A 22,966-nucleotide genomic window follows, 5' to 3' on the forward strand; every position below is an offset into this window, starting at 1 on the left:
GATGCTAGACCTAGCACACTTGTGTCCCCATATAGATGTGCCCACATATGTAAAAGTTGAATTTCAACTTTTTTACTTTTAGTTCAAACATATTTCTCTTTCATCTGACATTTTATCTTTCTTCTTTTCTGCTTTTTTCACTGTGTTTCTAAGCAATCTCGGTTTCCTCAGTGGAGGGTAATGGTTCAATCTTTCACATGTGCTTGAAATTTGAGACTTCACCCTTCCTTAATATTAAAGGCAAACTAAAAAATTAGAAAAGTACACAAATTTAGGTTTAATACCTTCTCTAATCTAATCTTAATCTTCATCCTTTATAGTTTATATGAGTCATAAAACTATGTGCTGATACAAGAGAATTTTAAGAACAAGAAATACTGCTGAGTGGTTGAGTCAGCAGGTTTTGTCCTAACAATTAATTTTCCAGCTTTTATGCTTGCATCCACATTAAAACAGTGAACACATTGTTCTGCCAAAGAATCCCCATCTCCACCAACTGAATAAAATAAAAATCAAGTAATGAGCTAGGTAGAACTCTGAGACATGCACAGGCATACACATTTCTTTCAGAACCCTTACAGTATCTCTTTTATTTCTATTTATACATCAATATTTTGAATACATGACATGATAATGAAAACAAGACTCATGGTTTGCAGTAGGATTCTAAAGCTTCTTAAAGATATTGAAGAAATTTGAGATAACACTTAAATGTATAACGTCTTTAGCCTTTGGATTCTGTTCTTTTGTTCTTGAACAAGTCTAAAAACAACTCTGTATTGATAGACATGTAACAGATAACAAAAAAAACCTGCTGTACACAGAAGAGTCCATCTCAGTGCTTTAAATATAACCATTCAAACATTTGCAAATTATACTATTCTATAAGTCAATGAATAGATTTTTTTCCCCTCAGAACACGTATATTTTATGAATGTAGAAGATTGGCAACTCTATATGTAAGAAAACCATTCCTTATGAAAGTTTGGCATCTTCTCTTAGACATCTGGGCAGAAGGCTGAGGAAGAAGAGTGAGGTTTTCTTTTTGTTTTCTGTAAAGTACATTGCTTTCCTCTGGCAACTTGCTGATTTCAGTCTTATGGTAAGTTTCTTAAATGTCACTTGTATTTATGAATAATTAAATTATATATATGTATGTGTGACTTTTCAGCATTTTGTTTTAAGGTGGAGTGTATGTGTTAGAATACCTAAATACAGAGAGACTAAGAGAAAATTTTGTTGCTACAACATGGTATTTTAAAAAGACTTACACAGGCACCTAGGGAAAATCAAAATGTAAGAATTTTTGAACCATAGAAAATAATTTAAGGACAGAACTCTCCCAGTGTTTCCAGCAGCAGATATGTGCTCTTTCTGAGCTTTAAATCCAATATCAACAAACTTGGTTAAGCCATAAAATCCACAGGGGTTTGGTATTCTTCATGTTGCTAGGAATCCCATAATGTACACATTCTTAAAACAATATATTTTTGAGACATATCCCATTGGCTTCCTGTGAAAAACATGTTAAGAAGCCTAAAATAGAGAAAAAAGCCTAAACTGTGGCTTCCAGCCACAAAGAGCCTTGCATGAGGCAGAATGTAATTAGGAATTTGCAATACAATGATGCTTAATGCCTTCCCAATCTGCAGGCTAACCAGGATGCTGCAGATCATTTATTCTGCAGCCTGATGCAGCCTATAATTGCTACCTTTGGGCAACCTTGTCCAGTCTGCAATGGCTCCTTTTCTTACTGGTCTTTCGGGGCATGGTTGTTGAGTCAGGAAATAGTCCTGAATTCTGAAATTGTGACTGTGATCTCGACTCTTTGTTTGAGGGTAAATACACCTTTTAGTTGAGACTACAATGATGTATTGCATTCTGGCTTTTAATATTTATAGAACCCTTAGACAAAAGGTACTGCATATTGCAAATTAAAGTTATAAGACTTTTCCCTGAAGCCTTTTTTTTTTTCACTTAACTCGACCAAGAGGATTTTAGTTGAATTAGCATTTGGTCTGTATATTATTATTATTAATATATACCAAGAAAAATATCCTAGCTTGTTTTGCCTATTTTCATGAGGGCTTAAACTGTTCTAAGCTGCATTAAAGAATGCAAAATCAGGATAATTCATTTTCCTCATAGTGGTGGTGAGGTCCTGAAGCATGTTAGCTTAATACACATTCAAATTCCTTGCTTATAAATTAAATCAGAATATAGAGAGTTTGTAGAAAAGAAAAAAAAAGAGATTGGATAGAAAATACTTTAGATATGATTCATGATCATGAGTGTTCTGTTCAGAAAACTGAACCTGGGTTTCACTAAATGTCAGAGGATGTTGTTGCACATAGGATTCAACTTTCGATGTTTTCCTCTTGCTGTTTTCACTGTATTCCTTTGGGTTACCTTTGCCCTACAAAAGGCTCTTGGTTACTACATGCTGTAGTATACGTGAACAGCAAATTAAAAGCAGAGGGACACATCTACAGCACAACAGTCTATTTTAGTACCCAGTGAAACTGGGGTAAAGGTTACAGCTGGTTAGCAAATATTTTGGCAGCGCATATAAAGGAGCAAAAGGAAATCCAGAGTGCTGAGCTTTGCATTATCAAAGGCTTTTCAATCTGTATTCTTTTTTAAACACCATAAATTGCTTGGCTTGAACATACAGGCATAAAATAACATTCATCATGTTTTTTAATATGAAGGCTTGAAACAAGGAGCTGCTGACACAGATCTTTTGAATGCAACTCCACTGCTACATATCTTAAATGGACAAAATTTTCTTTTGAGCTATTTCATATCAAGGCAGCTGAATACCTTGGCTGGAAATATAAAATAGGATGAACCAATTTATTCCTGTTACTCTTCCTACATGTGGTTCAGCAGAAACAGGATAATATTCTTTTAGGGCTTGACTTTACTGACTGGTTGTCTTAAATTACCCTACTTGAATAATACTGATAGGGTTTAATTCTATGGAGCATAAATAAAAAAAAAGCTGAGACATGGGCAGAGATGGTTTGGAGTACAGAAAATGGCAGTTTTAGCAGAGGGACCACACGAACTCCTTTCTCCAGATGAGCATCACCAGAAAGTTGAAAACTTTCCCCTAATCTGCCAGCCTAAGTACAACCTTGTGTATGACTCAGTCTGAAGTCATACACAATTCTCAGAGTGCAAAGCTTTGCCAGTGTGGACGAGTATTCAGATAGGCTTTGACCTGGCCTTGTACTCTGGGCTGGCACTCCTGCCTAGGCAGGACTTTAGTCCTGAGCGTGTTCCACAGAATGGGAAGGCCATCCTGCCTGCCTTGCAAGGCCTTGAGGCACCTGTAAGCCTGTCAGCCCACCTCATGCTTCATTTATGGGGCGGAGCATTTCACTGCCAGTGAATTACGTAAGAATTTACAATAGCTCATGGAACATGTATTCATTATTAGTTTGATACTCACTGGATACTGTGTTTTAGTCAAGTTTTTCTTAAAGAGCACTATGTAGAGATGACACAGAAGGCTGGGCAGATAGTAGAACATTGTTTATGTCTGAAGAACTGGGAATTTTGGGGTAATGTTAGGGCTGTTTCCTGTTTCTCAGAATTCCAGTGGACTTTGAGCAGTGCAGTATGTAACTTGGCATGCTGTGCTTCCAGACACTCTAATACATATTTGCTCTGGTTCTTCCAGCAATCCCCTGTATCTCATTCACCTGATGCTGGGAAGAGAGGCAGGAGAGGTTGCAGCTGAAAAGTACATGATGTTGTTTTGAACACATTTTTGAAAGATGGAGCAATATTCTGAACTTCCTCACCAGTTTAGTCTCTCTCCAACCAAATTGATGCCAGGGACAAACAGCAGCAGTCCTTGATGCAAGAGAACCATCATTGAAGGTTTGGCTCAAAATAAAATAAAAGTATTTTACACAAGAAGTTATAAGCTATTTAAAACGTAAGTCCTTTCACCTTCTAAACAGATTTTCTCATAATTACAATCATATAATTTTCAGCCACTCCATAAAACATAGAGCAAGTGCAGACTCTGAAGAAATATGATCTATAGGTCAAACTACAAAAAATATATATGCTACAGCAAGAATTCAGCAGGTTCTTCACATTCTTCCACAGGTGTCTTTGAAAGTTACTTCATTAAAGAGGCTCAGCACAGAGTCCATACCAAATTTTATCTTCACCATGTTCTTCACCTTGTTTCCTGACTTAAGGAAACATGAGCAGTGAAAAATACTTCTCAACAGCAACCCAGGATGGTTTCAAAGCAAGGCATGGCAACAAATGGTTTCCCCTGAAGATCTATCTGCTTGTGGCAGCAGGTCATACACATACAATTGTTTTTTCTATCCTTTGTATAATTTTAAATCAATTTAGCAGGAAATATATGGATTTTGACAGGTGAAACTCTGTTCCAGGATTTTCTTCTGAATGAGGTGCAAATACAATAACTAAAGAAATCCAAACTTTTTTATACCAACAATCCAATGTTGGTATAAAAAACATTTTTCCCATCAAAAGTGGTAGAAATGGCCAGCCTTTCCTTTGTATCTGTAGCAAAAATAAATATACTTGTCAGAAAAAATGGTGCATAAATCGTTCAACAGAAAATTATCTAAAGCATCAGCTGGGTGATAGGGTGGACCTATCAAGGGATTTCAACTTTTGAGGACTACAACAAAGTCTTGCTTTTTATCTCATAGTAGTTAAACCAGTACCAAGTAGGTACAAAGGATCAAATTTCAAAATATGTAGTTTTGAGGGTTCAAAACCTTTGTGAGGACAGTGTAAGTTTTAAACTTCTGATACAGGGGCTAACTTGGAGTTACAGTGGTACAGAGGGATTGCCACACAGAAGTGCTAAGTTCACAGGAGTCCTTTATGAGCTAAATCAAATGGCACAAAAGATGCCTTGCTGTGCTGAGCATTAGGGGTACAGAACAAATGTACAACCTAAGCTCCTTCCTGTCCCCATGGAGCCCCACAGCCCTGTCCCAGCAGAGAAGTCAATGGTGCAGCCCATAATTCTCAGAGTGCAGAGCCTGCAGCGGTACTGGGCTTACAGTGGAGGAAGAGCACTCTGGTGGCATTCCTATGAAAATAGGAAAATTTTGGAAAGTTTTTCTCATGGAAGCTGACCATGTTTATTCTGTTGTATCAGAACTCAGACAGAAAATTTTGCTCTTTTAAAGTAAATAAATTCTGTTAAAATCAGCTGCTGCTCTAGTTGATGTGATTGCTAGAATAAGAAAGGCTTCTTTCTTGTGTATCAGCTTTACTAGAACTCTACATGGGCTTAACAATCAACAGAGACCAAAAGTAACAAAAGATACCATTTTGGATGCCATTGTGCAAATAGGAAAACTGAGATTACAGGAAAATGCAGGCAGGCTGGCAAAGAAGTGGCAGGGTCTCCCTCTTTTGCTGCCTTCAAAATGGGATCAGGTGTTTCCTGGAAGATATTATTCAGCCAGAGAGAAGTCTTTGGGCTCAGCAGAGGATAATATCCTGTGGCGGATGTTGTACAGAGGCTTGAATGAGTTTATTTACTAGCCCTTAAACTCCATGTAAAGCTGAAAAAAGGCAAGGGAAAGCAAAGACAGAAATGAGGGGAGGAAAGAGATAGAACATTTCCAGTCTTATAAATCAGAAATGAATCTTTTGTCAGGAACAGTTTTACATCAATGTAACAGCAGAACATGACCTACAGAAAGCTGTGCTAAAAAAGCCTTGCAAGGGAAAGTATAGAGTTTCTCACCCGAGGCTCTGAAGAGACTTTCAGGAAGTAAAAAAAAGGTCAAAAATTATAATGTGCAGATATAAAGGATTTTTTAGCTTTCATAGTATGTCAGGCAACTTAGTATATTTTTGGATGTGTCTACGTAACTGTGCTGCATTTCTATAGTCTTCCCAGTATCACATGATCTGTGAGTAAATTTTTTTTCCTGCTGCTGGTAGCTTATAAAACATTGATAGTAAAATATGTGAATAGTGCTGTAAATACTGCATACAGGATTCTAGTGCATGCTGCAGAGAACCAGTAAACAGCCAACAATGTATGGGTAATGTGAAATGACTGGCTGCTCTTCAACAGTGCTCTAGGAAAATTGTGATTTTCAGTTACGATCTGTTCAGTCAAATTAAAGTCTGATGACTGCCTCAAGATGTTCATTTATCACCCAAAATAAATCAAACTGAGAGAACAGGCAACAATATGTGATTGTATTCAAAGGCAACGCATCAGTACCTATGGGTAGAATTTCCAGCAGCAGTCAGATAAAAGTGGCTGGAAATAAGAGTACAACAATAGATCACATCAGGACAGGATATTATAGAATCTCAGCTTGGTTCATAAATATAAAATAATGAGCTACTGCTTTCATAGTCTTACCTGTCAAACTGTACTAAAAAACGTGAAAAAATGATATTTTCACCCGCTATAGCTGTTGATTTGGTAAAAAAATTTTAATAGATTATACTAAATGGGTACACTGGCTTCTTTATTTTATGTATCCACACCTGAAAACAAGAAAAATAAAGATAATAGAGTATGTCATACTCATTTTAAGATTTTCTACCTGTAGCAGATGTCTGCATGGCTCAGTCTTGTGTGCATGCATTGCCTCTGGGTTCTCGGCCCACGAGAGTGTGTTAAGCACTGGCCTTGCCCAGGGAACACTGAGCAGGCAAAAATGTCATCATCACATCCCACATAGCACAGCTGAGTGTGCTATGCCCTCTGAAAACAGCAAAGATGTCCAGGATGGTGTAGATTTTCACCAGACAGGAAAACAGCAGTTGGTGGTGGCCTGCAGGCTTTCACTGCATCCACAGCCACAACAGCTTTACTAACACCAGACTGCTGTGCCATGGATCTAAAGGAGTCTGGCAGAAACAGCTTTCAAGAAAAAATGCCCATACACTTCTAGACTTGGAAAGTGGAAAGAGAAGCAGGTGTGATACCTCTCCAGCACTGAGCAGTTTCTGAGATGGAACCAAAAATCAGCACCAGGAGGGGCTCATGATGCATATCCAGAGCTATTAAGACTTGGCAAAACTGAGTTTGATGGTGCATCTGGCATGCTTTTAGTGCATCAGAAAATCAGACATTCATTTGGTATTGGCACAACTTTTGAAGAGCATAGTGAAGGAGATCCAGAAGCCAAATGGCCTCCAGAAACCATCTGAGAAGATGGGTTTTACTGTTCTTGAATCTGGAGGATACCTGAAGCTTTTTGCCACCTCTGTTGACCTTTGACAATGTCACAAGCTGTAGCTTGCTGTAATAGAGTGATCACAGGGTAGATGCTGTAAGGCAGCACCCAGCAGTGATCTTACAGTCCTGTAAGTCTGTGCAGGAGCAAGACAACTTTCAAAGGAGATAGAAGAGCTTGCATGGTTGCAGTCACAGCCTCAAGGACTTCATCCTTAGCAAAGCACAACATGCCTGTGGCAGACTAAGGGAACTGCAGACACAGACAAGGCACTGCAGCCTGAGCCTCCTTCCTGTGCTCCTGGGAACGGTGCTGACAGGGGTTAATTCTGCCTGCTTGTCTTGCAGCACTGCAGATCCATAGAAGAAACAGCTGAACAGGTAAATAGCTGCCTTTGTCTGATTTCCACCTAGCTCAGATATGTGCATATATAAAAGGCCGGTGCTAATGGTGCATTTCCAAATGATATAAAAGAATTCATAAGGTTCAAATACTTGCTTTCAGATCTTCCATTTAGTAAAAAATAATAATTAAAAAAAGTTAAAAAGTGAGTTCTTTTAGGCACGTATTAAGAATGTGCTTTTTTCCTCTTAAAAACCAAACATGAAAAAATTTATTTTAATGATCATTTGGCAAGATGCAAATTTACAGAAGGGGGAATTTGGAGCCCTAAGGCAGCCAAGAGATGCTCCTTTCCAAGCTGAGCCTGCTGCCAGTGCAAAGAACAAGGTGAGCCAGATTTCATTTACTACCTGGAATAGTACAGCAGGAAAACCACAGGGAGAGGTGTTCACTCACTGGTAACACAGCTGCTTCACAGGCACTCCTGTGCTTCTCAGGTGCTGCCAGGGCCACCCCGGTGATTCTTGTGGGCCCTGCTCATTGGGCAGACACCTGCACCATTTCAATCTCCTGGTTTTGAGCTCCAGCATTTCTAGTGAGGGGCTGACAGGGCCAAACTGCAATATTTACTCCTAATTTCTGAGCTTACTTAACTATGACATAAATGAAAGTGTTGATGTGGATTAAGTGCTTGAGTTTAAATAATTTTTTTAAGGAACTCTAAATAAATGAGTCAAGGAAAATGACAGAGTCCTTTAAAATATATGAAGCACTATCCATTACAAAACTATCAAATTTCCCATCAATTTCAAAACCATAAAATCTCTCCCACTTTAATACAAATTTCTATTAGAAAAATATTTCGCAACTATATTTTGTGAGAAAACTGAAATTCTGCAGTAAGATTTTCTGATCTTTTTTTTCTCATTTTTTGTACTTCTAGCAAATTAAAGAAGTCATTATGGCATAATAGAAAAGGAAATATTTTTGGACTGGCTAACAATTAAAATGAATGAAATTAATTAATTGTATCTGAAACACTGCTTTTATATTCAGAAATGTTGTTTGGTTCAGATACTACTTTATGCCTCTACTATATGTACTACACTTTCAGACAAATAAAAAAATAGAAAGCTCTATCTGTGATATAAACATAAAATCACAGTAATTATATGCAAAATATGAATGTTTGAGGACAGGACTTGTTCTTGTTGGCTTTGAATTTATTGCTGACTAACTGCCCCTGCTCTATGTGCCTGTTTTGATTAATGCAGAACCATCTTGTCCACATGTGCTTGAAATTCTGAATATTGCAAATTGTGCATAAAAGAATATGCCTAAAGATTTAAATTATTGAATCTCAGATGCACTTATTTGTGAATATTTTTTTAACAAGCTAGTTTGGAGAAAAAAATCCATTATAAAAAAAGTTTCAAAATTTCATGTAATAAATTTTTTAAAAGGGTGGGGTTTTGAGAATGAATCTCTCCAACAATATTCATAAAGATAACTTCAGGTATTTGGCATCCCTGGGTCACCCAGATGAAATTACATGGATGGAGCTCTGCTGTTAAACCAAACAGTACCTGAACCCAGATCCTCAGAAGTATTTAGAAATAGTTGTCTTGTATTCTGTTCAGGCACTGATCCTTCCAAAGGCTGACAGCACCAAGCTGGTGAATGACAGAGCAGATGTGTGAGAGTTGAAGCCAATGCTGAGCAAAATGACTTTGTTCTGGCAGCTTGCCTGACTTTAACCTTGCTGTGCATGACCCAGCTCCAATACCAAAGCTCTTTCAGCGACACAGAACTACTTTTTCCCAAAGGTGACTTATAAGAAAACTCGAGGCAGAATGGAAAACTGTTCTTTTCAACAAATATTTCTCAGACTGCAGGCCAGTACCTTTTTGGCAGTCCTGAAAGGGCCTAAAGTGGGTTGGTCAAATATCATGTGGCAGCAGTTCTGTCTCAGGGTCGCAGCAGCTGCTGCATTAACAAGTCAGGACAGCCTAAGACCATGGTTGCAGGATTGATATCCACCCTAAATTGCTGACAGCAGTTTATTTTCTCCAGGGCAAAGGAGTGAATATGAACACTTGTAGCCAGTTATAAACTCTTCTCTCTTGACTGATATGGAGGTTCTAAGCTGCTGGAAAGTATAATTGAAGGTAAATGAGATGAACCAAATGGAAGTGACATTTTCAGATATGCATAAAACAGTCCTAGATGTTTCAAGATTCTCCTGCTCAGTTCAAACAATCTATTCTCTGCATTTATTCTGCAGTGATATGTGAAATCAATCCAGCACTTTTCACAGCTCCTTTTACTCTTGCAAAAGACAGACACATATCCTGTATCATATCCTCTAAAACATTTTCAATTATTAACCATCAACTAATTGTTTACAGTTTTATTGGAGTAACTGTTTCACCTTCTTGCTCTGTTTCATTATAAAGCTCGATGTGTTCTACAATACCTTCTGTAGCTTTGATGCATAAGCAGTTTTGGTGATCTCTAATTTCGTAGTCTGCTATAACTTGCTTTTCTCAACAAAATTCTTCAAAGACACTAGGTTGCATTGTCACAGATGCACGATAGGAAACAGGAGGAGGAATGGAGGGAAAAATTAACAGTAATCATAACCTCTGATCACATACATAATTATTTAGTGTACCTTTTGATTACAGCTAATTCCAGTATTCTGCCAAAAGTCAACTTGCAATGAGAGTGTGAAATACTTGCCATTCAAAATGTATAAAGGATCTGTTGGACTTGAATTCACCTGAGGAAATTGTAGTTAACTACAGTGCAAGCAAAAGAGAGGAAAAAAACCGAATTTAAGCAGGGTGAGGAAAATGGGCTATGCACTTTCTGTCTGATCAGACTCCTCATGCCTGAGACTGATCCTTGTAAAACTATTTTAAAATTGTTGTACTTCAGTAGGATGAAGATAAATGAAAAACTGCCTATCACTATTTTCACTGGTAAATCAGAAAGTAGATAAACTCAACCCTTGACAAGAGATCCAGTGATAAGATGCAGACAGAACACTGACCAAATGAAAATAATGTGAAAACTTCATTAAAGTGTATCAAACTTGACTGCATTATCAACTTGAATCTTTAGATTCTTGTCAAAGTTTGGTTTTTCAATATTGGCATTTGCTAGGAAAACCTACTATGAACCTAGCCAATAAAATAATACTACAAGAATACTTGTGTTCCTGAAATTGCAAGGCTGCATGTGGGCCTCACTTCTCATTTGTTAGAAAAAAAATTGACTAAACTTCTGCAAATATGGGAATTATTTAAACTATAAGAAAAGTGAAAGTCAGGGAACTAGGTGTTTTATGTCTAGCAGCAGTATTGAGAGTCAAGCCTAGTCTCTCTGAGGAGAGGTACCTACCTGTAGCATCACCAATGTGATCAGACTCTCATTTACCTGGAGGAGATTCCCCTCCCATCAGCAGAAGATCAGTGACCAGTCCTCTAATTCTTCATCAATTTTGATATGATTCAGCATCACTGGAAGTAGACAAACACTTGTCAGTGCAGATTGTGTCATAAGAGGCAGAAGATTGGAGCAACACATCTCAACTGGGTTGGTCTTATTTAGAGTAAATTATTGTCTCTTTGATGCACTCAATGTAACTCTGTGGTGAGAATGGTTTGTTTATGTCTTCTTGCTAGTGCCTTGGCAAAATACATCCCACAGATTAAGAAACTCTGGATTAAAGGACCCCTTGCCATATTTCATTTCATTTCATTTCATTTCATTTCATTTCATTTCATTTCATTTCATTTCATTTCATTTCATTTCATTTCATCCTCTTCTGTGTTTCTTGGACAGTACTGTTTCAAGCCTGTAATTCTAGTGGTTCAGTAGCAGTGAATGTGGCCTCAGATTCCCATGTAGGAATGTAAACAGTGTATCCTGACACAGAGTAACCACTTGCATCCACCTTATAGTTTGATGGGATGAAGAAGCTCTTACTGTCTTTCCTCAGCTCCAGGAAATGCTGCCAACTATGCCTTCATTGCCAGTGAGATGAGTTCATATTTGGAGAAAATTCTACTGGGATGCTGGGCAATTTTACCTTGTGAAGGGCTCAGCTTGGCTACCTTTTCTTTCTCATAAGGCAAATTGAAGTGCAGTGTCAGTATGTCATGCTTAGGGGATCAGCAATGGTGTCAGCTAGGATTGAGACTGGGAAGAATGGTCTCCCAAAGAAGTTGCATGCCTGGTTTTCTCTCCTGCTTTTTGGTTGTTTTTTTTTTTGGCTCCTAAATGGTCACAGAAAGAGAGATTGGCATTGCCTGTTCTCCTCTTTTTTTTGTTGCATATTTAAAGCAGAAGGCCCTCCCTGGTTGTGTGAATGGGACTGTGCTCTAGCCTTTGCTGTGCTAAAAGACTTGGCACTGTGTGTGTGGAGGCAGCTTTGCAGAAGCCTCAGAGAAGGACTTCCTGCCAGCAGCATCTGTGGAGATGGAAACTGCCACTGCATTAGATCCACCTAGATCTAAAGAAATGCAATAACTGGACCCTAATTAGCCATCTACACCCAAATGTTAAACATGGTAGGTTTTCAAATGGATGCTTAGCAGAGTCATTTGTCTGCCAGCTTATTGGACTGGATCTTACACTAGGCACCGGTGACGTCACATTAAATTAACTAACCCTTGAATTAATGCCAGGGAACCTTGACAGGAGACAGAACATGATTGTCCATTCTATTAAGATAATTAGAAATGTCCTGGAATGGCTTAGGGCTTTCCCTGGCTTTTTCCCAAAAAACTGCCAAGCAGCTTGGGTTTTAACACAAGCAAGAGAGAATTCTTCATCATTTTGGTTGTAAACATCTTATTTTGCAGTATAAAACAGTGTGCCTGTTGGCCATTTCATAACAGTTGTCCTCAGGGCGAAAGCATGGTACTAAGCATATTTAAACTCTGATTTCAGGTGAAATTAAGTGTGTGGGAGTCTAGAAAAAATGGCAGAGTCCCTAATCAGTCCTAATAAGTTTGCACTTCTGAGGTCAACTGGTTAAATTTTGAGAGAAGAAGGAAACAACAAGCATAATGAACTGAGAATCTGACCTGACATCCTGGTGTGATAAGTCTGACACAGCCAGCCTTCCTCCTCTGCATGCTGGAGGGATTTGTGAGTGAATTAAGGCTTTAATGTTTCTTCAGGTGTTGCTGTCACAACCTCACCATATAGATGTAAGTCTGCCACACCTTCAGGATGTACAGTTTGCTCTAAGAAAGCTGTAAAAGTAGACTTTGGCTTCTTAATTTTGGAACAGTTCAGCTCTGTGATGTCCTGGGCCAGCTCTGTTGCTAGGTTAATGGGAAATTTTCCAGCTGCAAAATTATGAATATGTTCTTCTTATTCACAAGTTCCCTGATTCTTTTTGCACCTCATGCTGCTCTATTCTGAGCATCTGGCCTGGTGACAGAACAACTAGTAAAGAAGTGAGGATGCCAGCATGTCTCAGTGCTGAGGAATATGATGGGCATGATGGGCCACTATAGCCTTCTAGGATGCCTTTGCAGAGGTGACAGGTTGTGCTCAAACTGGTGAGCCTGAGTCCATTCTTCCTGCAAGGACAGAGAGAGAGTAGGTACAGAAGTGAATGAGAAAACAGTCTGTGGGTGTATATCAAAAATGCACAGTACTCTTTACAGCAATTTGAAAAAGTGGATGGTATTCAATAAAATGTTTATTTTAACCAAAATGGACAAGAGTATTAAAAATATGCAATTCGGCCCTGCATCTCAATAATGGGTGTGAAATTGAATAACCGGCCAACATTTCTCATCTCTATAGATCAATAAATTTCCAGGGACATAATAAACAGATATAATATAAATATAATATAAACATGTTTCAATCTTGCTTTATTCAGTTACATTTCAATCAATTACATATTCTGTTTTGTAGGAATACAATTTTTAATCCTTACATTTGGTGATACTGGGAGCTTATATCTTCTTCAGAATATTTGAGAAACATAAGTAACAAAAAGTTCCAAGTATTAATAATCCTTCTGAGAAAGATATAAAAGATATAGCTTGATGGAAGAAGTTTGTGCAGCTTGTTGCATAGGGATCCAAAGAAAAATGGCTTCAGTTAAGAGCTAAGACAAAACTAAAGTGACAAATGCTAAAATGTCCTTCTTTTTGTGTGAGTGTAGTGTTGCATTGGACATGAATTGGACTGAATATAGAGAAATTTGTAACTTTTAGCCTTTGAAAACTGTCATTTCACAGTAAATGCACAAAGACGTACTAACAATTTAGAAACGTACAGTCTTTCTCAGTATTTTTGCCATGCAATTTGTATGTAAAAGTATGTGTTTTCCCTGCTTTTGCTGACATTTTTGGCAATGTGCATCATTCAGAGGTGTACTCCATGAGCTCTAGAGATCAGTAGTTACCCTTTGCTTTTAGTATTCTCTCATCCAATATCTTAAATGGTCAGGAAAAAGAAATCTTTTTCTCTTCATCAAAGGTTTTGCTTCATTTTGTTTTTTGCCAAATTTATATTCATATTTGTAGTAAAGATTAAAAATAAAAACAATGAAAGAAAGTGTCACAGCTCAGTAAACAATCAGCTCATTACTGGGAGTGGTCATTATTACAGAGCTGATGATTTGCAGTGGTGTCACACACTGCAGTGGTGAAGAAAAATTTTTCTTGTCCCTTCTGTGCTCAGGCTGTCCCCAGCAGCTCTATGGCTCCATGTATCTTTTGCAGGCTACATACAATATGAATTTCCATTCCCCTGCCACCTCTCACTCTGCCATTTATATAAGTCTCACACTGCCATCAATACCTCAACTCCTCTTGTTTTTGATAGATGAGCCCTGCATTCCTGCTGAGCTGTTTGGCTTGCAGGAATATTTGAAAAGTAAAATAAATGAATGAAAAAAGTAAGTGATGGCACTGGTCCTTGGAAGCAGCTAACAAACTAAACAGGTTTTGATAAGTAAATTCTGCATGGCAAAGTTCTTTTACTTCACATAGTGGAACTATGAAGTTTCTTTAATGCAAGCCTCTTTTATAGACTCTTTTCAAAATCTGACAGACTAGGTATGCAAAACAATTTGTTGAGATAAATAGTGAATAATTGGAGTTACTAACAGATCCATGAAGGAAACATTTCTGAAAGTTCTCTAAAAATGTTAATACATCCATTACAAAATACTACTCAGGGAAGTTTGGTCTTCTCACGGAGAACTGGTACACACTTCCCTTAAAAAAAAGAGTGATTTATACTTTCTGTAAAAAACTGGAATGAAATGTTAGCTGTGAATGGGTAATAAGATTAATTTTGAGATTGGCTCAGCTGGTTAGAGAAGGGTGCTAATAATGCCAAGGTCTGGGCTCGATCCCTGTATGTGCCATTCACTTAACAGCTGGACCTGATGATTCTTCTAGGTGCTTTAGACTCAGACTATTCTGTGATTCTGTGATTTATGAATAGGTGCAAAATCTGATTTTCCAGAGGCTTGTGGGGAGAGAATATTCAACCCTAATGTGCCAAAACAGTACCTTTCTGCATATGCATTCAGAAAGCTACTTTCACTAAAACTGTTCACATGTCTCTAAATATTGTCAGGGCACCCATATAGTCATACACAGGACACAGCTCTGAAGCAACACTGTAGAATTTCTAATGCCACAGTACTCTTAGAGAAGGTTAAATGGTAAGGAAAAGTAAAAAAAAAGTCATAAAAGTGCATGGAAATAAATACCCAAAACAAGTCCCCAGAAAGCACCAGGCTCACAGATGTTCCAAGAAGTGAAAGAGTAGTTAAGTTTATCAGAAAAACTTTTTTTGGTGAATAATTAACAGGTCAGCTTCAAAGTGTAACTCAATATAGACTGTTTGTTTTTCTTTTTGTGACAGTGACGTTTTGCTTTTAATGTACAATAAAGGGTTATATCAGGTAATCCTGGCACAATATGGTGGGAGATTGATCCATTTAATCAGTCATATTGATATAATTTTTCATTTCAAGTTACTTTCTAAGAAGTATCCATGTTTCATGGGATCACAAACAAAACAGCCTCTATTTAATAGTTATGCATACACAAATGTTATATTAACGCTATTTTTAAGGTCATAGTATTATTAATTCAAGGGGTTGGAAATGTACATTTTGTAAACAAATTTTTACAAAATTGGGGATTATGTATTTATTTATATATTATTTATTTCATAGGACCCCTGCCTCTTTTTGCATAAAGCATGGATATGAACTGAGTTTGTTATATTCAAGAGACTACAGCATGTATTTAATAGGACTACTTCCATATTCATGACAGAATTTGAGAAGCCAAGGCTTTCAGGGAGAAAATAATGGGTCAGTGGTTAAGGCAATTGAATGCTGTCTTGAAAGTTAAATTGCAACTGTGCCCCTGAGTTTGTAATTGATGCTATGTGAGTTACTTAATAGTAGGTGGCCACTAACCAAGTTTTTCAATGTTTCAAAGATTGAGAATCTGATTTATCAACACACTGAGTACTTAAATCTGGATCTGAAATAAATGACAGCTATAAGTGGGTAAATGAAGTATGGCATGAAGCAGTTATAAAAAAATAAAGTCCTAAACAGCTCTCATATGAGACATGTAAGATTTTTGGTAAATTTTATCTCAGCTCCTATGGATCTCAGAATTCTCTCTTGTTAGCTGAAGATAATAGCATGGCTTGGTTTTGCAGCTATACTTTAAAATAATTGTGCCAGTATTTTAGAAACAGTCTGCCAGAATGACCATGCAAGAAAAAACACTGGGGAAACCTGCAGTTCTACATTCAGAGGGTGCTGTATTTTTACTAAAAGAAAATACAATAGATAGGACATAATGACAGATTAAGTGAGAAAAATTGTGGAAAATGTCTCATTAAATAAGCCCTTTCTATTCCAGTGCATTAAAAAAGGCTCAAACCAAAAGTGGTAAATGACCATGTATACTAAATGATAAAGCCAAATTATACACATGCAGCAGTGAAGCAATTGAAAATTTTACAGACCTGGTGTTCCCCAGCTCCTGAGTATTTTGGCATGGCTCTGAAATGGATGGATTGTTTGTGAGACTTGCAAGAGAGAAAATTATGTCTATTTCCTTGTAAAGTACAAAGCCTATACCTTGGGCATGTTAGAGCCTAAACAGCTTTTCTGATAATGTCCTTGACAAACCAATGAACATTACCAAAACATTAAAACAGGACTTTAAAACTGAAAGACAAAACCAGATACAATAAATGATAATGTTACCAGCTCTGTCTAGGACACAAATGCCCACCCTCACAGCCCAAGAAGACCATTTCTTATGGCTCTTTGGGAAGACACTTCTCTTTCAGGAATGGATCTGACAATTCAACAGAGTGCTCAGTGTGAAGGCATTTATGGTGACAAAAACAAATGAGGTCTTGCAGAAATTTATTGCCTTCAAATAGAACAAGACTGAAAATGGAAATTGATTACTAAGGCAGGAAACGAGGTGACTGATACACTGAATTAATGAATATTAATGAATATATTAACAAGGTAATATATTTAGATATCCATAAACAAGAACCTGCAACAGTGAGTACTACTACTCACTTTTTTACATGACAGGATAAATGTATGGGGTAACTGGTGTTAGTGCTTGGTATGAAGTCATCTGCAAGGAATATCCTGTGTCTATCTTGCAGATTTCTCAGTGATGAGCCTTCAGTCTTTGCTCAGGAGAGACCACCACATCGTCAAGACTCTGACAGCACATCAGTAAAAAGGCCTATGAAAACACACTCTGCTTACCTGCTACAAATGCTGTGTGGGTATTGTTTTAGAGGTGGTTTCCCTGAAGTGTGGTTTACACCATGATAAATATGCCAGGAGCTATTATGAGCTATGTCCTTATCATTTGAGATCGAATTCACTATTCAAGCAGATGTGACAGCAACATCATATCACACACACTTCACCTCTGTGTTCTTACTCACAGCCCCTGCTAGGAAAAAAAAAAAGGACAAAAAGCTTTGTTGTGGAGCGGGAGCAAACCAAATAGCTGTTTGCTACTTTTTCTGTTGACAATTGTGAAAGATGAGGTCACACACTGTTGTACTAGTTTTGCCATACAATATGATTACAACAATGAAAAGGAGCTGTGCATTTATCTTGGGAAAGTAAAAGTAGTTTTGTGATTTATCTTGGACTTCATTCTAATTTTACCAAGACTACACGATCACAGGCTTTAATCATTACCGTGAGAGTGGAGATAATTCCTTTGGCTTCACTAAAGAAATTAGTGTATATGCATAGCCACGTTCGCGATTCTGAACAAAAATCTTTACCCAAACCGGCACCTGTCTGCTCTTCCCATTCTCCATAGGGAAGAGAATATTTAACTAGCAGCTCCCAGTCCCCACTCCAGCGATGTGCTCGGCACGACAAGCAGGAGCGGGCACCGAGGGGCCGCCGCGGGGACGCGGAAGCCGCCGAGGGCCTGTCCCGGGCCGACCCCGGCGGTGCAGGGCGGCTGCAGCCCCGGGCTCCGTCCCCTCCCATCCCCTCGCTCCCGTCCCGCCTGTGCCACCGCCCCCGGGCGGGGGGAGCCGCCTGCCCGTCCCATAAAGGGCGGCCGCGGCCGCGGCAGGGCTCGGTGCGGAGCGAGGCCTGGGTTCTGCCTCTGCACGGCCGCTGGCCCTCACGCAGCTAAGCCGCAGCGACAGGGCAGCGCGTCCTTTCCCCCGGCACAGCGCGTCCTTTCCCCCGGCGCAGAGCGTCCATCCTTTCCTTCGCAGGCTCCTCCCGGAGAAAATCGGATTCCCCGTCGAGTCGCTGCCATGGCCTCCGTCCCGTCCGCCGGCTGCCTCCTGGCCAAGAACCAGTACTACAGGAGTGAGTGCTCGGCGGGGCTGGAGCTGCGCCTTGTCCCCAAACACGCCCCCCGCCCTTCTCTCCCTTCTTCCTTTCTCTCTGCCTGGGGAGCGCCTCTGGAGGGGGGAGGCTGCTGAGCCTCCCGAGCCTCTCCCGAGAAAGTGGCCGGCTTGTTGGCACTCAGGAAAAGTGTTAGAAAGTGTTTCGGGTAATTTCTGGAGGAGCTGGAGGCAGAGTTGTCTTTGCCTAAATAGCTTTTAATTTCTTGGAGACTTTTTCATATCACAGAACTTTAGTTTTAATGACTATCTTCTTCTGGCTATTAATCTACCTTTTAAAAAAAACTACTCTTTTTAGAATTATTTATTAGGGTTATCATATATATATATATATATATATATATATATATATATATGCACATGTATCTAATTATAAAACATGACCTAGAAAAAGTTCTAGCTTAGCAAGTCATGGTTTCTACCTGTGCTTCCTATTTACTTAACTTACTATTTACTTTGCAAATTTAGACACAATACAAATCAATTCACATTTTTGTTTCTAAATATGTGAATAATCACAGCTTTGAGAGTACACGTGGTGTGTTAGTATTCTTAGGTCCACGCTAGACACTAATGGGAGTGTAGTATTTAGTTGTGTCACAAGGGAAATCATGGCAATTGGGTTGTTGTGGACATAAATGTTCAAGGATGTAGTTGCTTTACTTGCTTGTCTTGACAGCAGTGTGGCCATGATGTTAGACTTTGTCAGTGATTTCAGTGAAAGTTATGCAGACAGATCTCAGTATGCTTTTCAGGGAAGTGTGAGTAGAGTGAGAGAGAAACTGATATCAAAGTTCTTATGAAAACTGTAGTAGAACGGTTACACTCTGTGGCTCAGTGAAATTGTTTCCTCTGAGATAGCAGCATGTCTGAAAAGCTCCTGACATATAAAGAGTGCACTCTCTCAAAGCACTTTTTTTTTATTGCGTGTGTCTCTGTTTTCCACGAACAGCAAGACTGAACTCGGAATCCAGCGTTTCTTCCAGCTCCTCCTGCTGTTTGGATGCTGTGAACATCACAGACCAGGACAAAGCATTGAATGGTATTGTTCCCTTCTTTGAAACACTTTTCAGTTTTTCCTGTTATTCATCCAGTGTCTAATGTTGTGGGCTTTTCTCCTTTGGCAGGGTTACCAGAGTTAATTGATAAACATTGGTGGATAAAAAGCTTCTTCCACAGTGAACCCTCTCCACCAACTGTTGGCAGAAAAACACTCTCAGCAAGCAGGTGAGTCCTGCTTTTAAAACAGTGGGGATAACTTACTTGATCTACATTCCTTTTGGTAACAGTGTTAGTAAACAAGTCATAATCAGCGAAAACCATCTGGTGAGGTGAAATGCTGTTTTGATGATTTAAGTAGAATATACATCAAGTGTAATGCTATGCAACCTTTCTATGTTTTCATTTTAACAAATGAACTCATATGCTACTTCACATTATGCAGGTGGCAGTGCCTATTACTGTTTCACACTTATGGTGATGTTTATTTAATCATCTACCTATACAACTTCCACAACCATTTATACAGTTTGGCCATTTTACTTTATGTTAAAAAGCTGATATGAATTTTAATAAGCATTAAAAATACTTCGGCAGATAAATAAATATTTTTGAGGTAAATACAGTGAAAATTATGTTTTTAACCTTTATATATGTATTTCTGCAGTACCAACAGTTGAAAAGGACAGCATGATGGCTTTTCTGACTGAGATGCTACATACAGACTTGTTTTTTCAAGAGGCTTGGGATCTTCCTAACGTCTGGGTTCAGCTGCAAGAGGAAAACAAAACCTTTAGGAGAGTGGAAAAATGTATTTTCCAAATATTTTTTCAGTAGCTAAAATGATATTGCTTAATGGACATATCCATGGCCTACTGTGTTCTTTCCAGATTTGCCATAATTTGTGATGTCTCTCTAATGAAAGTTTCCAGGAATAAACATCCTGATGACTTGAATAATTAGAGAAAAGTGACAGAAAAAAATAAGACATCATAGATTTAGGAGGAAGATGTGTATTGAATGGCTTTGCAATAGGTGATTCAGTTAAGTTGCCTTTAAGATACCAGCTCTAGAGGCAGTCACACTGATGTAAACAAAATTCAGATATATAATCCTGAGTAGGACTGCTGTGTGGCACATGTCTTTTTTCCAGTATTTGTGTGCCAGTTACAGGGTGTAAGTTTACAAGAATGCTTGTTAATAGCTTTGCTTTTAGAAACCCAATTATATGTAGAAGCAATAATCAGTTTGGTTTCTTTGATCGAGCAGAGTGCATAGATCCCAACTTCAAATACCCAGGTACCACTTTCATTCCTACCTATGTATGCTGGTATTTGAGGACAGAATAGAGGAGATGCACAAAACCAGTAATCCTAATGGAAACAAACCTTTTCCAAGGAGAAGAACAACCTTAATCAGAGTTGATACTTCTAGTTTGTTTTAGATTTCTCTGCCTACTTTGTTGTGGCTTAAAGATCTACTTGTTCCTAAGTGAAAAATTCTATCAATATTGTGCTCTCTGCCAGATTAGTTATGAGAGCTAGGTCTGGCAAAGGATTCCACTCAAAGTAATCACATTATTGTTATCCAAGTGTACTTTTGTCATGCTCTTGAAAGGCTCTATAACATGGAGACTAAATGAAGCTAATTAGTATAACAGTTGTTTATTCTACTGGGCATGACTGAAATGCTTCAAGGATTATGGAAAATAACAAGTATTTGGCTGGATGATAACATTTGTGACAAGTATCTATGCAACTTTTTGATGTACTGTCATTAAACCTGCTGGATATTTGTTCATCACTGGATGAACTAACAGTAGCAAACATTAATGTAGGCAACATCTTTTTATTACAGGCTAATGGTTTAATGGTATGCATAACTCCAAGGTGTATCAAGTGGTTGCTTCAGGGAGTTTGCAGTCTTGGTGGAGGCAATAAAGGCATGGCAGATAACAGAAAAGAGCACAATTCTGAAAACTTGATTGCAAGGGTCTTTAAATTGACTTGTGTCTTACTTTACTGCTATTGTATAGTTTCATCCTGGTCTGTTCTCTAAGTATACAGAATGACCTTTTTTTATACTAAGATTTTTTTATTAATAAAGATTTAATCAATATTTTGTCTGACTTATTTTTGGCCTCCAAAAACAAACTGGTGTTCCATGTTGCCTGTGGTAGAGATGCTGTGTGGGTTTGGGTCTTCTCTTTTGAATGTGTATTTATTTTTCTTTTTTAAAACTAAGTATTTGAAAAATTTAAAACCCCCTCAAAAGTCTATTTTGCATGTGCATCACATTCTCCCTTTAGTCACTTTAAGGTCTGATGTGACTTGGAAAAAGAGTGTAAGCTAAGGAAAAGCCCCTACACCTTTTTCTATAAAACCATGTTGTAAAGGAAGACAACACCATAGTTACAAGAAGGTGACTGAGATTCTCTTTGAAGATTTCTCTTGAAATTACAGAAGAAAGAGATGCTGTAGCCTTATTATTATTACACATATGAAATACCAGATTCAGGAAACTGTGGAAAAGAAGTGACAAGTTTCCATATTAGTCATTGAGCTTAAGCTTTGTCCTTACAGAGCCAAAACTTGGGGTGCAGAGCAGGCTCAAAGAGCTGATAAGCTGTTAAAACCCACAAAAACTCTCCTGAACTAAAACACAGTTATTTTTCAGGGAGTGATGAGGGGAGGAAGGCTGCATGTTGTTTGCTCTTATCTGCTTGGGCCCTATGAACAACTTGTTTTTGTAATGGCAACAATGTGATAGAAATCTCTGCTCTAGAGAGGTGTCCTCATGCCATCCACATCCTCTTCTACTGTGATCAGCTCAGCATTTGGGCAGCATCCCTGCCAACTCACAGTGACTTGTGCCAGTTCTTCAAAGTATACAATGGGCCAGCTCCACTAATTAATACCTAATGTTGCTATAACAAACTCCTGAGAGGGTATGGGTAAATAGAACATGAAAGTGCTTGCAAACAAAGGGCTGCGGTTTTTTATGTGTCAGTAATAAGGAAATGTTTTCTTGATTTAAATACCAATTCAATGCACCTTTGAGAGGAGGGGAAAGCCAAAATTTAATTGATTTAAAGAGGAGCTGAGATAAATAAGAAGGGGAAGCTGTATTGAATAGTTTAAATGTCACTTAGAGTAAGGAAAACAGGAAAACTGTGATTTCATGTGCCAGTCTGGGCAAGACACGTACAAATGTTTGATCAATGATTAATTGTAATAGAAAAGAAACACTTTTTTGCTTTTTGCTGTTATAAGGTCTATATGTAGATGTCTATTTTAAGTTAATCTGTATATTGTTATCCATCTGGAAGAAAATGTTAGACACAATATCTATGCCAGCATGTAAATACCAAGTTAGATCCAACTATCATAACCAAAGTAGGAGTGGAGAGCTGGCCTTGAGAAAGATTTTCTTTTTCTTTACCTTAAGCCCAAGTATAGCAATGATACTTA

The 22,966-nt window shown here is 38.3% G+C and overlaps 1 protein-coding gene and 1 long non-coding RNA gene across 4 annotated transcripts; one reads left to right on the top strand and one right to left on the bottom strand.

Moving 5' to 3' along the window:
- Nucleotides 1-588: 588 nt before the first annotated feature.
- Nucleotides 589-18,263, bottom strand: LOC143695156 (uncharacterized). 3 transcript variants are annotated; one of them, XR_013184118.1, is made up of 4 exons: nucleotides 17,377-18,263; nucleotides 11,004-13,162; nucleotides 9,149-9,235; nucleotides 589-5,579 (listed from the first exon to the last, which is right to left on the bottom strand). It is a non-coding gene; the product is annotated as an uncharacterized LOC143695156 (long non-coding RNA). The 3 variants fall into 3 exon arrangements; XR_013184119.1 differs by adding an exon at nucleotides 16,605-16,641 and having other exon boundaries at nucleotides 589-9,235; XR_013184117.1 differs by lacking the exon at nucleotides 9,149-9,235.
- Nucleotides 18,260-21,121, top strand: PPDPFL (pancreatic progenitor cell differentiation and proliferation factor like). The gene is made up of 4 exons (XM_054639301.2): nucleotides 18,260-18,459; nucleotides 19,450-19,539; nucleotides 19,625-19,724; nucleotides 20,164-21,121. Exons 1-4 carry the CDS (start codon nucleotides 18,405-18,407, stop codon nucleotides 20,174-20,176), a joined length of 258 nt encoding a protein of 85 aa, XP_054495276.1. The 5' UTR covers nucleotides 18,260-18,404; the 3' UTR covers nucleotides 20,177-21,121.
- Nucleotides 21,122-22,966: the final 1,845 nt, after the last annotated feature.

This window comes from Agelaius phoeniceus, chromosome 1, assembly GCF_051311805.1.
Source record: "Agelaius phoeniceus isolate bAgePho1 chromosome 1, bAgePho1.hap1, whole genome shotgun sequence".
Lineage (NCBI taxonomy): Eukaryota > Metazoa > Chordata > Aves > Passeriformes > Icteridae > Agelaius > Agelaius phoeniceus.